The sequence below is a fragment of the Chanodichthys erythropterus genome, chromosome 20 (assembly GCF_024489055.1).
Source record: "Chanodichthys erythropterus isolate Z2021 chromosome 20, ASM2448905v1, whole genome shotgun sequence".
Taxonomy (NCBI): domain Eukaryota; kingdom Metazoa; phylum Chordata; class Actinopteri; order Cypriniformes; family Xenocyprididae; genus Chanodichthys; species Chanodichthys erythropterus.
In genome coordinates this window covers 7,884,141-7,908,780 of record NC_090240.1, presented here as the reverse complement: position 1 = coordinate 7,908,780, position 24,640 = coordinate 7,884,141, and the positions used below count along the sequence as shown (strand labels likewise).

Genomic DNA, 24,640 nt, shown 5'->3' with positions numbered 1-24,640 from the left:
ACTATTCATTCTTTATTTATTTAATACCTTATTTACATTCCCTTGCGTTTGACATATCTGTTCATATATTGTCTATTTATATATTATATTTAAAATTTTTTAATCACTTATTCTGTTTTTTTTATTTATTTATTTTTTATTATTATTATCTGTCTTGTCGCAGTCATTCTGTCTGTGCTGTGGAAACTAAACTCTCGCGCAGCTTTTGTCTAGAGGGCGCTAGTGGACATCACAATGACGTATTTTTGAAGCGACGGAAGAGTTGTTTGTAGTACACATCGCATTTATTACACATCCATCACACCCTGAAGTCAAACACACAGGTAAAACAAAACACGCTCTTTATCATATAAAGCTGTTTAGTGGATATAATGTTTATCCCGAAACTCCAGCCTCGGGTTAAAGCGATGTTTTCCGCGTGCTGTGAAGCTTGAATGATTGTGCATCAGTATGACAGATCAATCATTGCAGATCTGTTTAGACCTGTGATGACTTTAGAGCTCTACTCTCATGTGTTATCGTGTTTTAAGGGGTAGGAAGTGTGTGCTGATGCGATATTTTACATGTCACATGAAATGGAGGTGTTCATTGAGTGTGTGTTGTGTGGGTCATATTCATATTCAAGATGTATCATCTGTCTTAAACATGCTTTTGCACATATGCATTAAGAAAAATCATTAAAAATAATGTCATCTTACTGTGTTTTCCTATTTATAGATCTTAATCAGGTGGTGAATTATGGTGAGTTGTTCTTTCTTTCAGTGTTATTTCATTTCCATCTATTGCAGGGGTTTCATGCTTTCAGATGCTCAGATGATCAATCCCATCCTAACAGTCAGTACTGTACTGTTAGATGTAGTATTTGTATCAGTTTATTTTAACTGTTTTTATGTTAATCAAATTCCTATATATTTACTGATAAAGAAGTCAATCATGGAATTCTAGTGTTGTCTTCAGTAATGTATAGCAGATCCTTTAGACGTGACGGACTCCAACAGGAATGCTCTATGCAGTTGTTTTGATAGAGAGAAATTCGATATTTCTAATTTAAATATTATTTGTTCTTTAGAGATTCTTCTTAAAATACAATGAGGATCAGCTGTATGCAAAGTGACCCACATTTTGTTTTTGTTATTCAGCAAATTGGACGTGGAGCTGCATTGAGATCCTCATATCACTGGGATTGAACCTTAAAAATGAACTTGCCAAAAAAAAAAAAGTTTAAAGGGTTAGTTCACCCAAAAATGAAATTAATGTAATTTATTAATTACTCTCATGCCGTTCCACACCTGTAAGACCTTCGTTCAACTTCGGAACACAAATTAAGATATTTTTGTTGAAATCCAATGGCTCAGTGAGTCCTTCATAGCCAGCAATGACATTTCCTCTCTCAAGATCCATGAAGTTACTAAAAACATATTTAGATCAGTTCATGTGAGTACAGTGGTTCAATATTAATATTATAAAGTGACGAGAATATTTTTTGTGCGTCAAAAAAACAAAATAACGACTTGTATAGTGATGGCCGATTTCAAAACACTGCTTCAGGAAGCTACGGAGCATTATGAATCTTTTGTGTCGAATCAGCGGCAAAGTCACATGATTTCAGAAGTTTGCCGGTTTGACACGTGATCCGAATCATGATTCGACACAAAAGATTCATAATGCCCCCAAGCTTCTTCTTTAGATATTCCTCTTTAAATGAAGAAAAGTATCAGCTGTAAGTTTTTGACCCCAGAAAATGTGCACAATTTACCAATTTACTCATGGAGATCTTAATGCGCCTCCACATCTCTGGACTGAACTATCGAGGGCCTTTAAAATTAAGATACCAAAAGGAAAGTTTAAGAAGCAGAATCTAAAAGGATATTATCTCTGTAATACGTCTTGAGTTTCAGGCATGCAAACCTGAGGCAAAAAACACAAGAAGTGCTTTTTGCAATTTTCGAACTGTCAATGTTGGCATATAATGAAACAAAGATTGCTAAAGTCAACAGATTTTACTAATAGACCTACCAATCTCTGTGTAAAAAAAAAATAATAATAATGATGCTGCCATCTTTCTAAAGTCATTTTTACACCCCTGTAATTTGGCTCCAATTCTCAGGTGAAAATAGTCAGTTTATGTTGTGTAAAAATGAATAGTATAAATATGCATAACATATTTCCTTTCTATTGTTACATTATTTTCCTTTTTGTTCTACTCACTGTTGTACGGTACTAAATAAATCTATGCTGTTAGATTAATTAATTTATTATAAATTTATTTATTTATAAAGTTATAAAGTTCTTATTTATTATTATTTTATTATTATAATTAAAAAAAAATTCTATAAACATTTTCGTGGGCCCCTCAGCATTCCTTCGCGGGGCCCCGGAGCTCAGTTTGAACACATCTGTGTGTTTGTGTGTGATCATCAGCACGGCCGTGTGAAGTTAAAGACGAGCGCGCAGCAGGAGGAGGAGAAGAGGAAGGAGAGAGAACAGAAGCTGAAGGCGTTTGTGTTGGCTCGCGACGCTGTCCTGAAGAAGGTTTGTTCTGCAGCGTGTGAGGAATGAGGTCCCGCTCGAGTCGAAGTGTGTTAAAGTTTCTCTCTCTCTGTGTGTGTGTGTCAGAGGAGCGCTGGAGAACATGACGAGGAGGCTTTGCAGTTGACTCAGCAGCTCCTGTCCTCAAACCCGGACATCGCCACACTGTGGAACTACAGGAGAGAAGTGCTGCTGCAGCTGGAGGTGTTACGGTGAGAGACAGATCCAGCTATCATGTCAGCCCATAACACACACATGCTTTATTCAAGAAACAAGTATTAGGTTGACTAAGGAATCATGTTAATCTGCTGAGGTATATTTACATGCATTGCTTTCATTCTCTCACCTGTGCTTTTCTTGTATCTTCACCTGTGCTTTGTCACTCAGTACTTGTTAACACCATCAGATACGACATATCAGTTCTGTCACAGCACATATTTCTGACGTGTGTTTAGTCTAGCGTTCACTTTCATCACAGTCAGAAAATCTTAGTGTTTACAGCTGATGGTGTGCAAAAATAACCATATTTGCATGTCACGCATGTATTAAATGTTAAATCTAAGTGAACTAAACTTTCTTTTAATATTTTAAATACTTATTATAAAAATATCTAAAAATTGTGTTTGATCAAATCAGCTTATTTTTATTCCAGGGCTTTTGAAAATTGGTTACATTTACTTCTAAATGTTGCCAATATTGATTTAGTATCTAGATTTATGGCATGATTTATGTATATTATGCAAATCACACATGTATTAAATGCAAAATCTTTTTTGTGTATTTGTTGAAATTAATTTTTGACTTAAAATGTATTATAAGAAATTAAGCAATGTTTCTTCATTTGATTTGAAATCAATACTTTTTCTTTCTGCCCAGGGCTTCTGAAAATTGGTTAAATACATTTATAATTATTATAATATTTTTCCAGTGTAATACCATTAATACACTGATTCTTGAGATAAGGGATAAAACATGTTTTAGAGGTTAGTTTTTATTATTTATTAATTCATTATTTTTAAACTGATATATTTGTAGGCAAAGGTCTCAGCTAATCATGTGAGGGAACAGGTTTTTCTGAAAATGTTTTTTTTTTTTCACTTTAGAACTTAATGTGTGTCAACTCTGTCAGACGCATTAAAAAGCATGACATTTTAATTTGATCCATCCAACAACAGTGTAAAATCTTCAGTTATGTAATAATGGTGTTTAGTAAAGGAAAACAATTCTCTAATTTTCTTTCTTGGATTAGTGTTATTATGAACAATCCAGTTCTTAAATTCCTTAATTCTCCTCCCTGCTTTTTAATATTAATCACATATAACCAATATTCTTAGGTAAATCAGACGTGATATGCTATCATGTAGTTCAGTTGATGTTTTAATATTTTAACACAATAAACGGTGCTGACGGTGCTAATTACTGACAGAGTTTACCAAAACTGACGGCGTTGACAAATACTGACAGCATTGACAAATACTGATGGAGTTGACAAATACTGATGGAGTTGACAAATACTGACAGCATTGACAAATACTGATGGAGTTGACAAATACTGACGGAGTTGACAAATACTGACGGAGTTGACAAATACTGACGGAGTTGACAAATACTGACGGAGTTGACAAATACTGACGAAGTTGACAAATACTGACGGAGTTGACAAATACTGACGGAGTTGACAAATACTGACGGAGTTGACAAATACTGACGGAGTTCACAAATACTGACGGAGTTGACAAATACTGACGGAGTTGACAAATACTGACGGAGTTGACAAATACTGACGGAGTTGACAAATACTGACGGAGTTGACAAATACTGACGGAGTTGACAAATACTGATGGAGTTGACAAATACTGATGGAGTTGACAAATACTGATGGAGTTGACAAATACTGATGGAGTTGACAAATACTGACAGCATTGACAAATACTGACAGCATTGACAAATACTGACAGCATTGACAAATACTGATGGAGTTGACAAATACTGATGGAGTTGACAAATACTGACGGAGTTGACAAATACTGATGTCATTGACAAAAACTGACGCCATTGACAAAAACTGACGCCGTTGACAAGTACTGACGGAGTTGACAAAAACTGATGGCGGAGTTGACAAAAACTGATGGCGGAGTTGACAAAAACTGATGGCGGAGTTGACAAAAACTGATGGCGGAGTTGACAAAAACTGATGGCGGAGTTGACAAAAACTGATGACGGAGCTGACAAAAACTGATGGCGGAGTTGACAAAAACTGATGACGGAGCTGACAAAAACTGACGGAGCTGACAAAAACTGACGGAGCTGACAAAAACTGACGCCGTTGACAAAAACTGACGCCGTTGACAAAAACTGACGCCGTTGACAAAAACTGACGGCGCCGTTGACAAAAACTGACGGCGGCGTTGAGAAAAACTGATGGAGTTGACAAAAACTGACGCCGTTGACAGAAACTGACGCCGTTGACAAAAACTGACGCCGTTGACAAAAACTGACGGCGGCGTTGACAAAAACTGACGCCGTTGACAAAAACTGATGGTATTGACAAAAACTGACGCCGTTGACAAAAACTGATGGTATTGACAAATACTGATGGTATTGACAAATACTGACGCCGTTGACAAATACTGATGGTATTGACAAATACTGACGCCGTTGACAAATACTGATGGTATTGACAAATACTGATGGTATTGACAAATACTGACGCCGTTGACAAATACTGATGGTATTGACAAATACTGACGCCGTTGACAAAAACTGACGCCGTTGACAAAAACTGACGCCGTTGACAAAAACTGACGCCGTTGACAAATACTGACGCCGTTGACAAATACTGACGTGTTGACAAATACTGACGTGTTGACAAATACTGACGTGTTGACAAATACTGACGTGTTGACAAATACTGACGGCGACATTGACAAAAACTGATGCCGTTGACAAATACTGACGGCATTGACAAAAACTGACGGTATTGACAAATACTGCCGGAGTTGACAAATACTGCCGCTGTTGACAAAAAACTGACGCCGTTGACAAAAACTGACACCGTTGACAAACTGACGGCATTGACAAATACTGATGCCGTTGACAAATACTGACGGCATTGACAAAAACTGACGCCGTTGACAAAAACTGACGGAGTTGACAAATACTGACGGAGTTGACAAAAACTGACACCGTTGACAAACTGACGGCATTGACAAATACTGATGCCGTTGACAAAAACTGACGGTATTGACAAATACTGACGGAGTTGACAAATACTGACGCTGTTGACAAAAACTGACGCCGTTGACAAAAACTGACACCGTTGACAAACTGACGGCATTGACAAATACTGATGCCGTTGACAAATACTGACGGCATTGACAAAAACTGACGGTATTGACAAATACTGACGGAGTTGACAAATACTGCCGCTGTTGACAAAAAACTGACACCGTTGACAAACTAACGGCGGCATCAAATACTGACAGAATTTACCAAAACTGATGGTGTTGACAAATACTGACGTGTTGACAAATACTGACGACGGCATTGACAAAAACTGATGAAGTTGACAAAAACAGTATGTGTAAATAGATTCATGAAACAACATTAAAACAATTCCCCATATGCAGAAGACATATTAAATCACATTAAATAGACTTTTTGAGAGCCCCCGTTAACCATCAGACATGAAACCTGAATATTTTTCCACCTTAACCACTTGTTGTACAATGGAGCAATTTTGTTTTCTTTCTCAGTTGTAGCTGCCTTAATAAACATATCAAAAATGCCAAGATTAATCCCACAACTATTTACAGAAACTATTACACCGGGATGACAGAGTTGACATGAGTGCAGAGACTTCAACGTTGTTTGTATAAAATATAAAAAAATATAAAAATTCCAGAACTATGTGTCCTACTGTGAGATCCACAATGAACAGGAAATAGGAGAGGGGTCCTCAGAATGGAAGATGACCATGACATTGCCTTATTTTTTCAGAATTATAAAAAATAGTGACTGAGTTGACGCAAAGAGGGCACAACTTTTGATAGGCAATTTTGTAAATGGAAAATGTAATTCAAGACTTACATTTTGTATTGTTTGATATGCTACAGATCTCTGCCTTTCAATTAAAATGTATAATTTTACATTTACATTGAACAGGCTAACTTATGTTTTTTCCAAGTATAGAGCATGTATTTAAATAATACAAAATTATTTAAAAATAAAAGCAATGAATGTCCTGAGTATCCAGATTTCCTTTAGATGTAACTTTTTATTTTGATGAATTTATTTATTTCTAACAAAGAGGGTTTTTGTGTGTGAGACATTTTGTCCCTTATCTCAAGAATCAGTGAATGACTAGTTTTGTAACACATTTAATGTGTTTTATGCAAATAACCATATTTGTGTGTCACACATGTTCTAAATGGTAAATCCATTTTGTTTACCTTATAATTATAATCAAAATTTTATAATTATAATAAAAATTGTTAAAATTGATTCACTTTTCTTTTCTTTCAGACCAGGGCTTCTATAAATTGGTTAAATTGTAATATTTTGCCAATGTAATATAATTAGTGTATAAATATATATTTTTATGTATATTATTCACACAACCGTATTTGCATTGGTAAAGCCATTTAGTATTTCTATTTAAATAAAGGAAATTATATAAAAAAATCCTAACAAATTGTTATCATTATTATTATTATTATTTATTTTGTATCAACATGATTCTGAAACAATAAAACTTAAAACTTACCAAAACCATTAATTACAACCCCTGACCAAAAGAGTGTTTTGAAGACCGTGATCTGTTTGTCTGTGTGTCTAGAGAGAAGGATGAGGTGCAGAAGCTGTACGAGTCCGAGCTGCACTTCATCGAGGCCTGTCTGAAAGTGAACCCCAAGTCTTACGGCTGCTGGCACCACCGCACCTGGGTGAACACGCGCCTGCCCCAGCCTGATTGGACACGAGAGCTCGGTCTCTGCGACCGCTGCCTCGGCCTGGACGAACGCAACTGTAATGGAACGAGCAGGACCCATCTAAGAATGCACTGTATATTTTTCTCTTTCTCTAACGTGTATTTGTTCCGTCTCTTTCCTCAGTCCACTGCTGGGATTACCGCCGCACAGTGGTGAAAGAGTCTGGTGTTTCTGTGGAGCAGGAGCTGCAGTTTACAGATCGGCTGATCGGCTCCAATTTCTCCAACTACTCCAGCTGGCATTACCGAAGCACGCTGTTACCTCAGCTCCACCCACAGCTGGCCCCTGACTCCGCCTCCAACACAAGCCCCTCCCCTACTGCCTCACCTCAGATTCACTCACACAGAGTCTGTGAGGAGCAGCTTCTGAAAGGTACATGAACTCAGTTTGAGCAGCACACGGTGTGTGAGTATTAAGGCACTCGAGACTGTCTGTCCAGTCTTCAGTGTCACATTATCCTTCAGAAATCATTCTAATATGCTGATTTGATGCTCAAGAAACATTTCTGATTATTCTCAATGTTTTTGCTGTTTAATATTTTAGTTGTAAACATGATACTTTTTTTTCAAGATTATTTGATGGAATTTAAAAGGAACAGCATGTATTTGAAAAACAAATATTTTGTCAATTAATCAATGCAATGCATTGCTGTATAAAAGTATTCATTTCTTTTTATTATTTTTTATTATTATTTTTTTAAATCATGTTGATCCCAAACCTTTGAACGGTAGTTCAGATCAGGCCTGCATCATTTTCTGATCCCATTCTTTCTTATAGTTAGCTGTAAGGTTCTGTTCATTAAAAATCAAAACAATAATATAATATAATATAATATAATATAATATAATATAATATAATATAATATAATATAATATAATATAATATAATATATAGGGTCTCACACAGAAATAAAAAATATTCTTAGTAAATTAAAGGGTAACTTAATTATTAATTATTAAATGACAGTAGGATCATTGAGTTTAAAATGAAAAGATGTAAATATTTAAAGATGATTTGATATATTAAAGAAATAATATATAGTCATTATGACTGAATAAACCTTGACATTTATAATGATTATTACACAGCTGCATCAAAAAATAAATAATTGGAAAAGAAATATTGATTTGAGTTGAAATTATTTTTATTATGTGAGAAGACTTTATAAAACAATTATAAAACTAAATAGTTTCTCATTTTTTATTTTCTTGGCCAGTGTCTCTGGGCCCTATCATACACCTGACGCAAGTGGTTTTTGCTAGTTTCAGCCTGACGCAGTTATCATTTTCACGTCCAGCACCACGTTGTTTAAATAGCAAATGCACTCGAGCCCATCTGTTCGCCCATGGGCGTGCTGATCTGAAAACGATGTTCAGGTGCATTGTTGGTATGTTGCTATTTTGAGGAAACTGAAAGCGACCAACAAAAATCTGGTCAATGGCGCAGTATTTTTTATTTTTTTTTGTTATTTAAAGGGTGCATTAGTAATATGCGCCTATAGGCGGATGCACACTAACATGTCGAATATTAAAAATAAAAGGATTCCTCTCTGGAGAAGCATTCAGTCTTTCCACTTGCAAATTCTGCCATGGTGCAAGCGCAACTGTCTTTTAAGGGGAATGTGAGATGAGACTCTGATTGGTTAATTGGATGTTAATGCCCAAAACACACCCATGACTCATTAAGAGACTAGGTACAACCCTTTTGGACCATGCACCTGGTGCACCGACCATTTTTTCCATCGTTATACTAGCAAAAGTGGATTCAGACACGCCCTAAGGGCACCTGCGCCATGTGTTTCGATCAGTGGTCTCAAACTCAATTCCTGGAGGGCCACAGCTCTGCACAGTTTAGCTCCAACCAGCTCCGACTCACACCTGTTTGAAAGTTTCTAGTAATCCTGAAGACCTGCATCAGTTGTGTTTGATTAGGGTTGGAGCTAAACTGTGCAGAGCTGTGGCCCTCCAGGGATTGAGTTTGAGACCACTGGCTTAGATCGTTAAAATTGGGCCCATAGTCTCTTAGTAATAACATGATAATATGGTAAAGACCTGGAACTACTTTATATCTGTGCAAAAATAATCAACACTTCAGAATATCTGTCAGCCAGTAAGAATCAAGCATCTGTGGTATATAAAGAAATATTTGACTAGTCCGATGTATTTCAGTGAGCCATAAAACAAGATTTTGAAATTATATCTTTTTTTTTCTCTAGAATATGAGCTGGCACATAATGCCTTCTTCACTGACCCCAACGATCAGAGCGCCTGGTTCTACTACCGCTGGCTGCTGGGCCGAGGTGAGTGAGTGTGTGTGTGTGTGTGTGTGTGTTTACTCCACATTTGACTTGACAAGTCTGCTCACCCCTGCTGTGTGTGTGTGTGTGTGTAGCGGAGCGAGAGGAGATGATCAGTTGTGTTTATGTCAGCCGGGAGGGTGAGAGGGTGTCTGTCGCCTTCTCCAAACCTGTTCAGGTAAGTGACTCCTGACTCTTCAAATCAACAGCATTGTTTCCCTAGAGCATGAGTGAACGAGTTTCTCTCTCTCAGGCGCTGTCGGTGGGTCTGATGCTGGTGTTGGACGGGCAACCTCAGAAGGTGGAGTGGAGAAGCGCCCATCCGCGTTTCCGTCACAGTCCTGTCTGGGTATCCTTCACTTTGGCGTCAGCACGCAGTGCCATTCCTGTTTTAAAGAGCACCTGTTTTGCTTGTTTCCATGTTTGAGCATGAAAAAGCTCTGCAAAGTCCCTCCAGCGGGAGTTATTCTCTAGATCAGTGTCACTGTTTCTGAACTCCCTTAAACACCTCCAGTTTTCTTTTGGGAATGAACATGTCACACATCCTTTGTTTGTAAAGCTGTAGCTTTATTTATTCACACACACACACACAGATCTTTAACTGTTTGTGTCAGCTGTGTGATCTTCCTCCCGGATCCATTGCTGACATGAGTAATGAACACAACCTGACCGTCCACTGGACAGAGAAACACACACACAGAGACTGTGCTCTCTACACCGGTGAGTGTCACACTGAAACGCGTGTGTGTGATGGATGGTTTGCCGGAGTCATTGTGGGGGAAAGCATGGTTTTGTGTTTAGTGAAGAGAGATGAAGAGTGTGTAAACGTCTTTGTGTGTTTTAGGCTGTGCTGAAAGCTGGTGCAGAGACTCTGCCACTGATCAGGAACTCTTCAGGTACTGCTGTGTGTGATTTTAATTGTTTGATTTTTCTTTTTCTTTTGACAACTAAACCCTTCATCTTTCAGATGTGAAGGTGAAGAGCTTGCTTTGTAAGATTAATACTGTGCATATGCAACAAACAATAAAAGAAGTCATTTTATTGGCAACATGCACCTGTCCATGATTCTTAGCCTACTTAATGCTCTACTGTTTAAAGTTTAGGGTCAGTATGTTTTTTTTTAAAGGAAATTAATACTTTTATCCAGCAAAGATGCATTAAATTGATCAAAAGTGACAGTAAAGACATTAATAATGCTACAGTACATTTCTATTTCAAATAAATGCTGTTCTTCTGAACTTTTTATTCATCAAAGAATCTTGAAAAAACTATCACAGTTTCTACAAAAATATGAAGCAGCAAAAACTGCTGTCAACATTGATAAAATCATAATGTTTTTTGATCATCATTTGATGATCAGCATATTGTAATGATTTCTGAAGGATCATGTGACACTGAAGATAGGAGTAATGATGCTGAAAATACAGCTTTGATCACATGAATAAATTACAGTTAAACATACACTGCCCGGCCAAAAAAAAAAAGTCTCTGTTTGGATTTTAATAGGCAAATACTTAAGAATCTATGAATGGATCATTATTACAGTGATTATTGTGTTTCTATCATGTTATATGTTTGGCAATGGTTCTTTTAACCCTTAAAGATGGAGAGTTTAGCTTTTCATTTCTTAAAGGTGCCCTAGAACTTTTAAAAAAAAAATCTAATATACAGTGGGTACGGAAAATATTAAGACCCTCTTACATTTTTCACTCTTTGTTATATTGCATCCATTTGCTAAAATCATTTAAGTTCATTTTTTCCTCATTAATGTACACACAGCACCCAATATTGACAGAAAAACACAGAATTGTTGAAATTTTTGCAGATTTATTAAAAAAGAAAAACTGAAATATCACATGGTCCTAAGTATTCAGACCCTTTGCTCAGTATTTAGTAGAAGCACCCTTTTGATCTAATACAGCCATGAGTCTTTTTGGGAAAGATGCAACAAGTTTTTCACACCTGGATTTAGGGATCCTCTGCCATTCCTCCTTGCAGATCCTCTCCAGTTCTGTCAGGTTGGATGGTAAACGTTGGTGGACAGCCATTTTTAGGTCTCTCCAGAGATGCTCAATTGGGTTTAAGTCAGGGCTCTGGCTGGACCATTCAAGAACAGTCACAGAGTTGTTGTGAAGACACTCCTTCGTTATTTTAGCTGTGTGCTTAGGGTCGTTGTCTTGTTGGAAGGTAAACCTTCAGCCCAGTCTGAGGTCATTAGCACTCTGGAGAAGGTTTTTCGTCCAGGATATCCCTGTACTTGGCCGCATTCATCTTTCCCTCGACTGCAACCAGTCATCCTGTCCTTGCTGCTGAAAAACACCCCCACAGCGTGATGCTGCCGTCGGGCCACTCTGCCATAAAGCCCCGACTGGTGGAGGGCTGCAGTGATGGTTGACTTTCTACAACTTTCTCCCATCTCCCAACTGCATCTCTGGAGCTCAGCCACAGTGATCTTTGGGTTCTTCTTTACCTCTTCTCCCCCGATAGCTCAGTTTGGCCGGACGACCAGCTCTAGGAAGGGTTCTGGTCGTCCCAAACGTCTTCCATTTAAGGATTATGGAGGCCACTGTGCTCTTAGGAAAAATAAGTCCACAGAAATTTATTTGTAACCTTGGCTGGATCTGTGCCTTGCCACAATTCTGTCTCTGAGCTCTTCAGGCAGTTCCTTTGACCTCATGATTCTCATTTGCTCTGACATGCACTGTGAGCTGTAAGGTCTTATATAGACAGGTGTGTGGCTTTCCTAATCAAGTCCAATCAGTATAATCAAACACAGCTGGACTCAAATGAAGGCGTAGAACCATCTCAAGGATGATCAGAAGAAATGGACAGCACCTGAGTTAAATATATGAGTGTCACAGCAAAGGGTCTGAATACTTAGGACCATGTGATATTTCAGTTTTTCTTTTTTAATAAATCTGCAAAAATGTCAACAATTCTGTATTTTTCTGTCAATATGGGGTGCTGTGTGTACATTAATGAGGAAAAAAATGAACTTAAATGATTTTAGCAAATGGATGCAATATAACAAAGAGTGAAAAATGTAAGGGGGTCTGAATACTTTCCGTACCCACTGTAAGTCTAAGGTGTCCCCTGAATGTGTCTGTGAAGTTTCAGCTCAAAATACCCCATAGATTTTTTTAAATTCATTTTTTAACTGCCTATTTTGGGGCATCATTAACTATGCACCGATATATAGGTTGCAGCCCCTTTAATTCATTAATCTTTAATTCTTGTGCTCCCCCGCCCCGGAGCTCGCGCTAATATAACCCTCAAAATGGATCTTTACAAAGTGTTCGTCATGCAGCATGTCTAATCGCGTAAGTACAGTGTTTATTTTGATGTTTACATTGATTTTGAATGAGTTTGAGGCTGTGCTCTGTGGCTAACGGCTAATGCTACACTGTTGGAGAGATTTATAAAGAATGAAGTTGTGTTTATGAATTATACAGACTGCAAGTGTTTAAAAATGAAAATAGAGACGGCTCTTGTCTCCATGAATACAGTAAGAAACGATGGTAACTTTAACCACATTTAACAGTATATTAGCAACATGCTAACGAAACATTTAGAAAGACAATTTACAAATATCACTAAAAGTATCATGATATCATGGATCATGTCAGTTATTATAGCTCCATCTGACATTTTTCGCTATTGTCCTTGCTTGCTTACCTAGTCTGTTGATTCACCTGTGCAGATCCAGACGTTAATACTGGCTGCCCTTGTGTAATGCCTTTCATAATGTCTTGAACATGAGCTGGCATATGCAAATATTGGGGACGTACATATTAATGATCCCGACTGTTACGTAACAGTTGGTGTTATGTTGAGATTCGCCTGTTCTTCGGAGGTCTTTTAAACAAATGAGATTTACACAAGAAGGAGGAAACAATGGAGTTTGAGACACACTGTATGTCATTTCCATGTACTAAACTCTTGTTATTTAACTATGCCGAGGTAAATTCAATTTTTGAATCTAGGGCACCTTTAAACAAACATGTAGGAAGACGCATCATGGCCATATTCCAGGATGACAATGTCAAGATTCACCAGGGTTAAAACTGTGCAAGAATGGTTCAAAGAGCATGAAAAATCATTTTCACACATGAATTGACACTGACCTTAAATTCATTGAAAGTCTTTGGGATGTGCTCACCTCTTGCATTGTCAGTACAAGATCTTGACCAAAAATTGATGCACCTCTTGATGGAAATAACATTACAACATTTATTTCCATCAAGAGGTGCATTGTTTTTTCGTCAAGATCTTCTATTGACAATGCAAGAGGTGAGCACATCCCAAAAACATACACTGATGTTAAGGTCAGTGCCAATTCATATGTGTAAATTATTCTTCATGCTCCCAGCAATTCTTACAAAATTTGAGCCTGGTGAATCTTGACATTGTCATCCTGGAATATGGTCATGATACATCTTAATACAACATAACATGCTAGAAACATAATAATCACTGCATTAGTGATCCATCCATAGACCCTTTTAAAATCCAAACAGCGACTTTTTATACACTGTGCAGTGTATATTCTCATAGAAAACAGCTATTTTACATTGTAATAATATTTCACTGTTTTTACTGTATGTTTGATCAAATAAATGCAGCCTTGGTGAGCAGAAGAGCATTTTTCCTGACCTCAAACTTTTGAACAATAGTGTGTATATTAAAACACTAAGTTGAAAATATAAAAATTAAACACATTCTGTATTTCTCAAAACACAGGAAAACCAAACACTGAACTGCAAATCTGCAATAATTGAATATTATAACAATTTTTCTTTCATGTGTAACTAACATGTACAGTGTCCTTCGCATTCCTGTTTTGGCCATGGGGAAATTTTTGTCAAGCTTTGATAATTGAAGTTTCTACAAGTGATTCTTTTTTTCAAATATGACGCATAATGTCACAACTTACTGACAGCAATCACAGAGAAATCAGCCCAGTGCTCTGTCAGCAGGTTTGTGACCCGCCCTCCGGCTGTCAATCATCTTACAGAATCGGGTTTGCTGACATGTCTTTAGAGGGTGGGGCTTGGTTTCAGTTAGAATGAAACTGTTATAATGTCTGCAGTGTTAAAAATAATACATTAAATATAACACATTAATTTTGACAGCCTTATCCGCCATACATTTTATACAGTATCCTAGTTCAATGTGAATAATTGCATTTTTAAAGTGCTTGTATATTAATGTAAACTATCTGAAAAGATAATGTAATTACAATTTATTTTAACACATAATTCAATTATTTGCATGACAATTATTACTTCAAAATTTCACGTTTGTAACCGGTATCATGATGAGAAGTATAATGGCCTACTAACGTTTGATTGTGTCGGGACAAATTTATCATCGGAATTCAGATAAATGTTCACATTTTAAACCTCCTTTTGGTGACATCCTCAATTGGAATAACAAATGTAAAAAAAAAAAAAAAGGGGGGGGGGGGGTTTGGTCATTCTAAAAATCCCCCAAAAAGTCTCACTATATTTACCCTCATATAAATAACAGAAGTCTTTGGTTTGTGTGTTGCAGGAGTGAGCTGTCGGTTGAGAAAGGTTCAGTGCTACAGGCTGAGCTTCAGTCCTGCAATCAGCTGCTGGAGCTCGAACCTCAGAACAAATGTAAGTGTGTGTGTTTTCATATGGGTGTGTGTTTTGTGCATTCATATTTCACATAGTATTTCTATTTCCTGCTGTCTCTTTGACAAAAGAAACTGTGTTTCAGGGTGTCTGCTGACAGTCATACTCCTCATGAGAGCTCTGGATCCTCTAGGCCATGAGAAAGAGACTCTGGCACACTTTCAAACCCTTAAAGTGAGAACATACTACTGCAACCTCAATAATGAGATGTGCTCTGCCAACAGGAAATAATGAGGCACAAACAATACATCATATATGTAATTGTTTACATTTAGTATCAGGAAACAAGTCTAAGCTCTCAGGACTTGGTTCATACTCCAATAATGTGTGTTGAACACTGGGTTAAGTGTTTGTTCAGATCACTAACTCACTATGGCTAATAATAATAGCGATGTTTGCCTTTGTAAGCCGTATAATTGGTGTTTTTCTCGCTCTCGGTGTAACAGGAAGTGGACCCCATGCGCTCTTCCTACTACAGTGACCTGTGCAGCAAGTTTCTGATTGAGAACACCATTCTGAAAATGGAGTATGCAGAAGTGCGAGTGTTTAGCCTTTCCAATAAGGTAAGAGTGGCCAACCCTGCTCCAAAAACATTAATATAGATTATATATAGATTTATTTTCAATTATACTTTCCAATGAAGGTTTCTTGTTCTTAATTTTTGTTTTCTTATTTTCTTCATTTATGTTCTCATTTATATGATGGAGACACCTTCTTAATGCATATTTAATATAAAAAATAAACATTCATAAATCAAGTTCAGGCAGGACTTTTACAATCTAACTACTCTTTTTTTTAAAATTAGTATGAATTTTGTTTTTATTTATTTTCTTAATGCAGGTTACTGGTCTTATTGTGAACAATTTATGCAAGCATTTTTTTTTTTCTTTTTAATAAAATGGCTTTATAATCTTTAATCAAATTTATTTAATGCAAAACTGTCAATTGCAAACCAGTTGCTTTCAGATCTGCCTTCATTAATACAATACTATTTTTGGTCCCACTTTATATTAAGTGGCCTTAACTACTATGTACTTACATCAAAAAATAAGTATAATGTACTTATTGGGTTCATATTGATATTGCAAAACACTTTTGCTGCTATTGAGGTGGGATATGGGTAAGGTTAGGGAAAGCTTTGGTGTTATGGGTAGGTTTAAGGGTAGGGGTAAGGTGTAAGGGATGGGTCAACAGTGTAATTATAAATGTAATTACAGAAATTAATTACAGATGTAATTACATGCAGGTGTTTTTAAAATATAAGTACAATGTAAAAACATGTATGTACACAAAAAGTGCATTGTATCAAATGATTAATTTAAATGTAAGTAGATAAAGGAACACTCCACTTTTTTTGAAAATAGGCTCATTTTCCAACTCCCCTAGAATTAAACAGTTGAGTTTTACCGTTTTCGAATCCATTCAGCCGATCTCCGGTTCTGGCGGTACCACTTTTAGCATAGCTTAGCATAGTTCATTGAATCTGATTAGACCGTTAGCATTGCGCTTAAAAATGACCAGAGAGTTTTGATATTTTTCCTATTTAAAACTTGACTCTTCTGTAGTTAAATCGTGTACTAAGACCGACGGAAAATTAAAAGTTGTGATTTTCTAGGCTGATATGGCTAGGAACTATACTCTCATTCAGGCGTAATAATCAAGGAACTTTGCTGCCGTATCATGGCTGCAGCAGTGCAATGATATTACGCAGCGTCTCTCACATACGTCTCCATGATTGCAAGGCACGTTCCCTGTGCAAGCAGGGGCTCACGGGCGCTGCGTAATATCATTGCACTGCTGCAGCCATGGAACGGCAGCAAAGTTCCTTGATTATTACGCCTGAATGAGAGTATAGTTCCTAGCCATATCAGCCTAGAAAATCGCAACTTTTTATTTTCCGTCGGTCTTAGTACACGATTTAACTACAGAAGAGGCAAGTTTTAAATAGGAGAAAATATCAAAACTCTTTGGTCATTTTTAAGCGCGATGCTAACGGTTTAATCAGATTCAATGAACTATGCTAAGTTATGCTAAAAGTGGTACCGCCAGAACCGGAGATCGGCTGAATGGATTCGAAAACGGTAAAACTCAACTGTTTAACTCTAGGGGAGTTGGAAAATTAGCCTATTTTCAAAAAAAAAGTGGAGTGTTCCTTTTAATATAATGGGGTCCCTATTTTTTGTTTAGAATTTTATTTTAGATAGTTTCAGAGGGATGAATATTTTAGTTTCACTTAAAAAAAAAAAAAAAATCTTTTTCAGTTTCTTAACATTGTAAAAAAGTTGTATTTACGATTATTAATTCCTGGTTTATATGTGTTCATTTAACTAAACATTAAAATATGTGAGGTTGGAGTTATTCAATTAAAATGTGTATTGTAAAAAGTATTCCCAGACATCATCAGGATGATTTATAAAGAGCATGTCATTATGTGCTTGTGTAATGAGCCTGACTAAATAGTTTAAATATCTTTACTCGTGTGAAACTGATGTTGCACATGAACGTCATGAAAGAAATGTCATGAGTAATGTCCAGTGTAATCGTCTTACACAACCATTTGCACGTGAGACATAATAGTCGTTTGACTTAAATCTTTTACAGACCTTTCAGCCATTTAATAGAGCACATTTTGAATATGATATCCTGCAATCAGCATTCATTTTGAACTCAGCAATTTAGTTTTAAAAGTTTTACTCCAATTAAGAATAACATTGGAATGAAATACAGTAGACTGGAGGTGTGAATTCAGCATTTTATTTAACAAATCTTTATTCATTCTGGTGTAAAGAAAACAAAATGTACAAACAAATATGTCTCAATTTCGAGTGAATGTAATGAAAAGCTTTGTTGTGGGTGTATTTTAATTAATGTTGTTGCTATTCATAATTCTCTTCTATACAAGGAATGACAAACTACAAATATTTTTTTTTTGGGGGGTGTGCCTGTTAAAGTTTAAGAAATAGATGTATTGTCAGATTCACTGTGCAGTTACATAGATACTCCCATGTGGGTGTTCTGAATCACAGTAAAAACACACAGCTCTTTCTTGTTTCTGTCAGCATAGTGACAACAGCAGTCACACCCTGATTATCAGACCACATGGATCACAATAATCCACCTCACAATCTTTATTACCAGTATTACACCAACCCATGCTTTACTTATCTCAGGCCCTGTTTCCACCTGGTATTAAGATGCGTTTTGGTCGATCGGATCACAAGTGGACCAGTGAGGCACATTCCCGTTTAAACTTGGTGTTTTAATCCCTTTGGTCCACTTTCAACCACTTCTGTCCTGATTTCTTCGAGGGGAGGGTCTATGGGTGGGTAAATGTATGTTTTTTTTTAGATCTTTCGATCTAATGGATGTACCAGAGATGACAAAAAACATATGGAGAACATCAGCTTTCATTTGTGCTCTGACAGCCACAAGACCAGCTGAACGCTGTGAGTGTGTGTTATAAATCAGGAATGAAGAGAGAACATTGTGCTTGGTACATTTTTCACCTTCAAACCAAACTTGAGTCCTCAGCCGACAAAGTTTAAACCCCACCTGACTAGCATGTTTCATATAATGTTTACACATTAGGACAGAGAGTAGAAGGTCTTTAGTGTCTGTTTGAACACATCCGACCACATGAGCGTTTACACTATGAAAGCAAATGTGTTTTCAACTACCTCTGGAAGAGGTCAAAAGTGGACAAGCTCAAAATGTTTTAGATCCCATTTACACCTGCATTTAGTGTTGTACACTTGTGATCTGATCAACCAACACACTTCTTTATACCAGGTGGAAACATACCCTTATTTTCAAACATTAGCTCTCTGAGTTTCTCTGGCGTTGACCCCATCCTTTTGCAGAACAAGTTGCGTCTGTTTCAGTCAATGTTGCAATGCTTGAAACCAAATTTTACCCTGGAATATCTTGCAGTTAGACATCTTTTTTTGTCTCTCTCTCTCTCTCCTACTTCAGAACCTGACGACCTTGTGTCACCTCGATCAACTTCTCTTGGTGACCCATATAAACCTCTCCTCCAATCAGCTTGTGCGACTGCCACCTCAGTTTGCCATGTTGCAGTGCCTAGAGGTGAACCCATGCTTCTTTTCTTCATCATTTCCCACAAATAACTGTTAGGCACCATTCAAACAGAATGCGTTTTGCTGTTAAAAAATGTGAGAAGCAGGTTATTGGAACGCAAAAAAATGCAGGCTTTTGAGATCTGTCCTTTACATGCTATCTGCGATCACATCATTACCGTATGGCACAAGCTGATTGGCCTCTGCTGATACTGCAGCCAATGAGATTGCTTGCTCGACATTAAATAGTCTGGTTCAGTGTTTGCTGTAATCTAGTCCTGCAGTGCTATCAGAGTTCCTCTGAACCCCTCCACCTCCCCAGCTCCACCTGCCTAGATCCGTATGCCTGTTTATGCAGCAGCAGGATTGTCCATATTTGCTCTGCAGCAGCAGTAGCAGACTTAGCCTACCAAGGCCAAATAACATTAACATATTCAATAACACGGTAAAACTATTCTCAGAGTTGTCATGATTGAAGTTCTTTTAACTTTAGAGCTGCATTTTTAGACCACCGTGCCATGTGTGAGTTTCTGCAAAAGATGCAATGCACGAGTGCAACAGTTAAAGACATCCGTCTAGTGCGTTTTTGCACAGACAATTGAACAATTCCCTAACTCTGTGTTTCTTTGAAATGATTGCATTAGTAAGGTGAATTGTGCTTCATATGGAGTGGTTTAATTCTTCAGGTGCTGGAGGCCGATCATAATGCCATTGAAAGTCTGGAGGGACTATATCATCTGCCTAAACTAGAGGAGGTTTCTCTGAAGAACAATCGTATCCTTTTCTCTCTCTCTCTCTCTCTCTCTCTCTCTCTCTCTCTCTCTCTCTCTCTCTATATATATATATATATATATATATATATATATATATATATATATATATATATATATATATATATATATATATGAAGAGTTTCGTTGCAAAACGAGATAACTCCGTTTTTTTAATTTTTAAAAAATCTTGTTTTTTGGTTGTGCATTCCAATTAATATCAATTCAACTGCAGTTGGTTTGTTTTGATTTAAACCTTCATAACTTAAAAAGTACAGCTAAGTAGCACCATAGAACAAAATAATAACATGATAACATAATAATAAACATGTTTTGACAAAAATGTTAAAAACGGATTTATCTCGTTTTGCAACGAAACTCTTCATATATATAATATAATATAATATAATATAATATAATATATTATATTATATTATATTATATTATATTATATTATATTATATTATATTATATTATATTATATTATATTATATTATATTATATTATATTATATTATATTATATTATTATATTATAATATAATATTTTATATATATATTTCATTCGTTATTACAGTTTATTCACTATAGTTGGTAATAAAATATGACAAGATCTCAGAGTTAAACTGTGTCAGAAAAAAATAATCTTAATTATGTCAGATAACACTTAAGCAAAACATGGTCAGGTCAAAGTGTCTGAATAATTTTTGGTTCCAAATTTTTATCAGTTTTACTGGTAGTCCTCTGTATGAAGAATTTTTGGGTATAGTATGTCACAGTTTACTTTATTTTGCTATCCCCACTTACATAAATGAACTATAGTGTCCTGCACCCACTAGTAAAATTTTATCAAAAATGATACCTAGTGTCCGAATAATTTTCGGTTTGACTAAAATACACACACGCACAAATATGTTGACCTCGAAACCCTGACAACTACAACTCAGTGTGTTAATTTTCTTTACTATATTTTTATAATACAAAATATATATATTTTTTTTAAAGAAATTAATACTTTTTTCAGAAAGGCTATATTATATTGATCAAAATTGACAGTGTATAATGTCATTAAATGTATAATAATAAAAAAAAAAAATCAGAATACATTTTGTTCTTTTGAACTTTCTGTTCATCATAGAATCCTGACAAAAAAAAAAAAAACATAAAAATATATTATTAAAAATATGCTGATTTGGTTGGGCTGCTATATATCATAACTACTTTTAACGTATTTTGATCAAATTAAATGCAGTCTTGGTGAGCAGAAGAGACATTTTTCAAAAACATGAAAGTATTTTGAATGGTAGTATAAATAAATATTAAACATGCATATATTAAATATTAAACAATATTAAAACATATAAATTAAACCTAATATTACATGACTATACTTATATTTTTATTTTACTAGCTAAGAATATGTAATGTACTGTATTGGTTACACTTTATTTTGATGGTTGCACTTTAGACATTCTGCTGACTGTAAGTGTACAGACCTTCTTATCTGAGATTGTTAGTGTGTAATTTACATTTTTGTGTGTAATGTAATTTTTGTTACTGTTAAAAGGGTTTTCTTAATGCATTTCTCAGAAATCAGTAAACTCTCTGTTCTTGAATCATTGGCGTCATGCATGAAACTGACCAGACTGGATCTGCGTGGAAACCCTGTCCACAAAACTGCCAACATAGAGTCTGAGCTGAGCCAGCTGTTGCCAATGGTTACTGCCCTGTCCCTTTGATGTGTGTGTCTGTGTGTGTTTGTGTGTGTGTCTGTGTGTATCTGTGTGACTTACTACATGTATTGCCTTAGAGACTAATTAGAGCTCACTAACCATTTCTAAACCTGTACCTCATGTGCTGAACCTAAACAGACTTAAAGCGATAGTTCACCCACAAATGAAAAGTCAGTTATTTAACTGTATTTTGTTAGGCCATATGATATTTTGATGAATGTTCATGCTTTTCCATACAGTGACAGTCCTAATTTAATTAAAATAAATGACATTTAACTTCAGACGCATTTCACAGACCTGAGAAAAAAACTTTTATTTTTGGGTGAATTGTGCCTTTAAAAACAGTCTGCATCCTGTCTGTGTGTTTGTGTGTGATAAATAACGGTTCACAATCACATTTGACCTCTATAAACCCCACACTGCATGCTGATGGAGAAAATGTTTTGCAACATCTGCTTTTACTTTTAGCGCTTGAAGTTCTGAAGGTCAGATGTCTGACCTTGTCTGACATGTTTTGGGCAGAGATATTGTTCTTGCGATGTATCTGTGAAGATGCAGATATTCGGCAGTGAGCTTCTTGTACTGTATGAATTATGCACCATTTTAGCTCTGCAAATGTCATCCATCTGTGGTGTGAAAGCTGCAGGTAAAAATGCCAATAAAGAAACATGTCTCTTCCCCATATCTGTGTCTATTTGGTCTAGTTCTTTGAGGGCGTCGCATTAAATATTAGTCTGTGGGCTCTTATAAAAGAGTATGTTCAGATTGAAGATGAGTGTTATGCTGCGTTTGTGCAAATATGACTGCAAGCACCCAATGGAATGTGCTTTATATCAGTGAGATTATTTGTTCAGTCAGCGTAGATACAGATATCATCTTTAGTGTGTTCAAAAGCAGTGGGTAGACATATTTATAACTTATAAATTAAAAAAGAAAATTTGAACCACCAGGACTCTTCCTAAAGTGGGCCGCCTGGCCAAACTGAGCGATCGGGGGAGAAGGGCCTTAGTTAGGGAGGTGACCAAGAACCCAATGGTCACTCTGACAGAGCTCCAGTGTTTCTCTGTGGAGAGAGGAGAACCTTCCAGAAGAACAACCATCTCTGCAGCACTCCACCAATCAGGTCTGTATGGTAGAGCGGCCAGACGGAAGCCACTCCTCAGTAAAAGGCACATGACAGTCTGCCTGGAGGACTCCCAGACCATGAGAAACAAAATTCTCTGGGCTGATGAAACAAAGATTGAACTCTTTGGCCTGAATAGCAAGCCGCATGTTTGGAGGAAACCAGTCACTGCTCATCACCTGGCCATGTTTGTAGAATTTTCGAGGAAAATAATGAATTTAATCCCTTTTGGAATAAATCTGTAACATAAAATGTGGAAAAAGTGAAGCGCTGTGAATACTTTGTGGATGCACTGTATGCTTCTTGAGCAGTGCTTACAGTAATATTGCTGTCTCTGTTGATTCATAATACATTCATAACAGAGCACGTTTTGTGCATGTGTTAAGAACTGGTTTTCATGAAATGTGACATTGCATTTTTATAATTACTAAAGGACTATGAAAATTCAAAAGACTGAATGAGGTGAATCATGCATTTCAGTTACAGGATTAGTAGCTTTCTTTTTTAATAGAACATTTAGCCCAAATATCAATGAATAAAAGATATAAAGAAACTCGACTACAAGTTTTATCTATATCCATCCATCCATCCATCCATCCATCCATCCATCCATCCATCCATCCGTATGTCTGTCTGTATCTATATATATATATATATCCATCTGTCTCTGTCTGTGTCTATCTATCTATCTGTCTGTCTGTCTGTCTGTCTGTCTATCTATCTCTATATCCATCTGTCTCTGTCTGTCTGTGTGTCTATCTATCTATCTATCTATCTATCTATCTGTAAGGAACCCCGCATCGGCCCAAAAACGGACTGCGACGCCCCCGGGCGAAGGTTAACGTGTGTATGCCTTTTCAGCGTCTCTATTAAGTTCACTTAATTTCACTCGCTTAATCTGACTCCAATTTCAAATGATTATTACACTTAGGTTGTGTTTCCAATTAGAAATTCATCATTAGTTATGCATTAATTTAGATATTTGATGATTCTGGATATCCCATATTTCAATTGTTCAGTCATTAGGGACCCGATGGCGAGATACTCGCCCCGGGATTTCGCTGTAAACTCACAGACATAAACTCGCCAGTCTGATCTTCGTCAGAGGGTGTAATAAGTTGGTTAATACATTTAGTTGGTTGCCTACTGCTCACTCAAACAAAAGTGTATTTTAATTTAGCCACTTCCTTACAACTTGCTAAATCAGCGATAAACAGAAATCAAAAGGTCTTCAGATGAAGTGCCTATTGCTCCTTCATTCATGCGCCTTCAGTTTGTTTTACCCTGGACACAGATTTACGGTAGCATTAGCCTCCCATAATTTACTGGTAATAATGATATCAGGAGAATCCAGAGTAAATCAAATATAACTTTTTTATTCGTCAGGTAAAAGTGTATTGTGTCAATTACACAAATAACCAATTAAAGCCAATTCAGAAATGATAAATACATAACATTGATTACTCA

General features: G+C 36.5%; 1 protein-coding gene across 1 annotated transcript; it reads left to right on the top strand.

The window, feature by feature from the left end:
- The first annotated feature begins 243 nt into the window (after window positions 1–243).
- Window positions 244–22,726, top strand: rabggta (Rab geranylgeranyltransferase subunit alpha). The gene is made up of 17 exons (XM_067371909.1): window positions 244–323; window positions 718–741; window positions 2,422–2,532; window positions 2,617–2,741; window positions 7,367–7,554; window positions 7,641–7,889; window positions 9,733–9,816; window positions 9,909–9,991; window positions 10,067–10,162; window positions 10,428–10,533; window positions 10,658–10,709; window positions 15,367–15,455; window positions 15,559–15,647; window positions 15,920–16,036; window positions 19,446–19,559; window positions 20,236–20,323; window positions 21,908–22,726. The coding sequence occupies exons 2-17, from the start codon at window positions 739–741 to the stop codon at window positions 22,054–22,056; spliced, it is 1,743 nt and encodes a 580-aa protein (XP_067228010.1). The 5' UTR covers window positions 244–323; window positions 718–738; the 3' UTR covers window positions 22,057–22,726.
- The last annotated feature ends 1,914 nt before the right edge of the window (window positions 22,727–24,640 follow it).

Excerpts from the sequence above, each read along its gene's own strand:
- rabggta (XM_067371909.1), top strand. Across the intron at positions 15,456-15,558 it reads GCTCGAACCTCAGAACAAAT|GGTGTCTGCTGACAGTCATA; the intron begins GTAAGTGTGTGT and ends ACTGTGTTTCAG. Across the intron at positions 16,037-19,445 it reads TGTTTAGCCTTTCCAATAAG|AACCTGACGACCTTGTGTCA; the intron begins GTAAGAGTGGCC and ends CTCCTACTTCAG.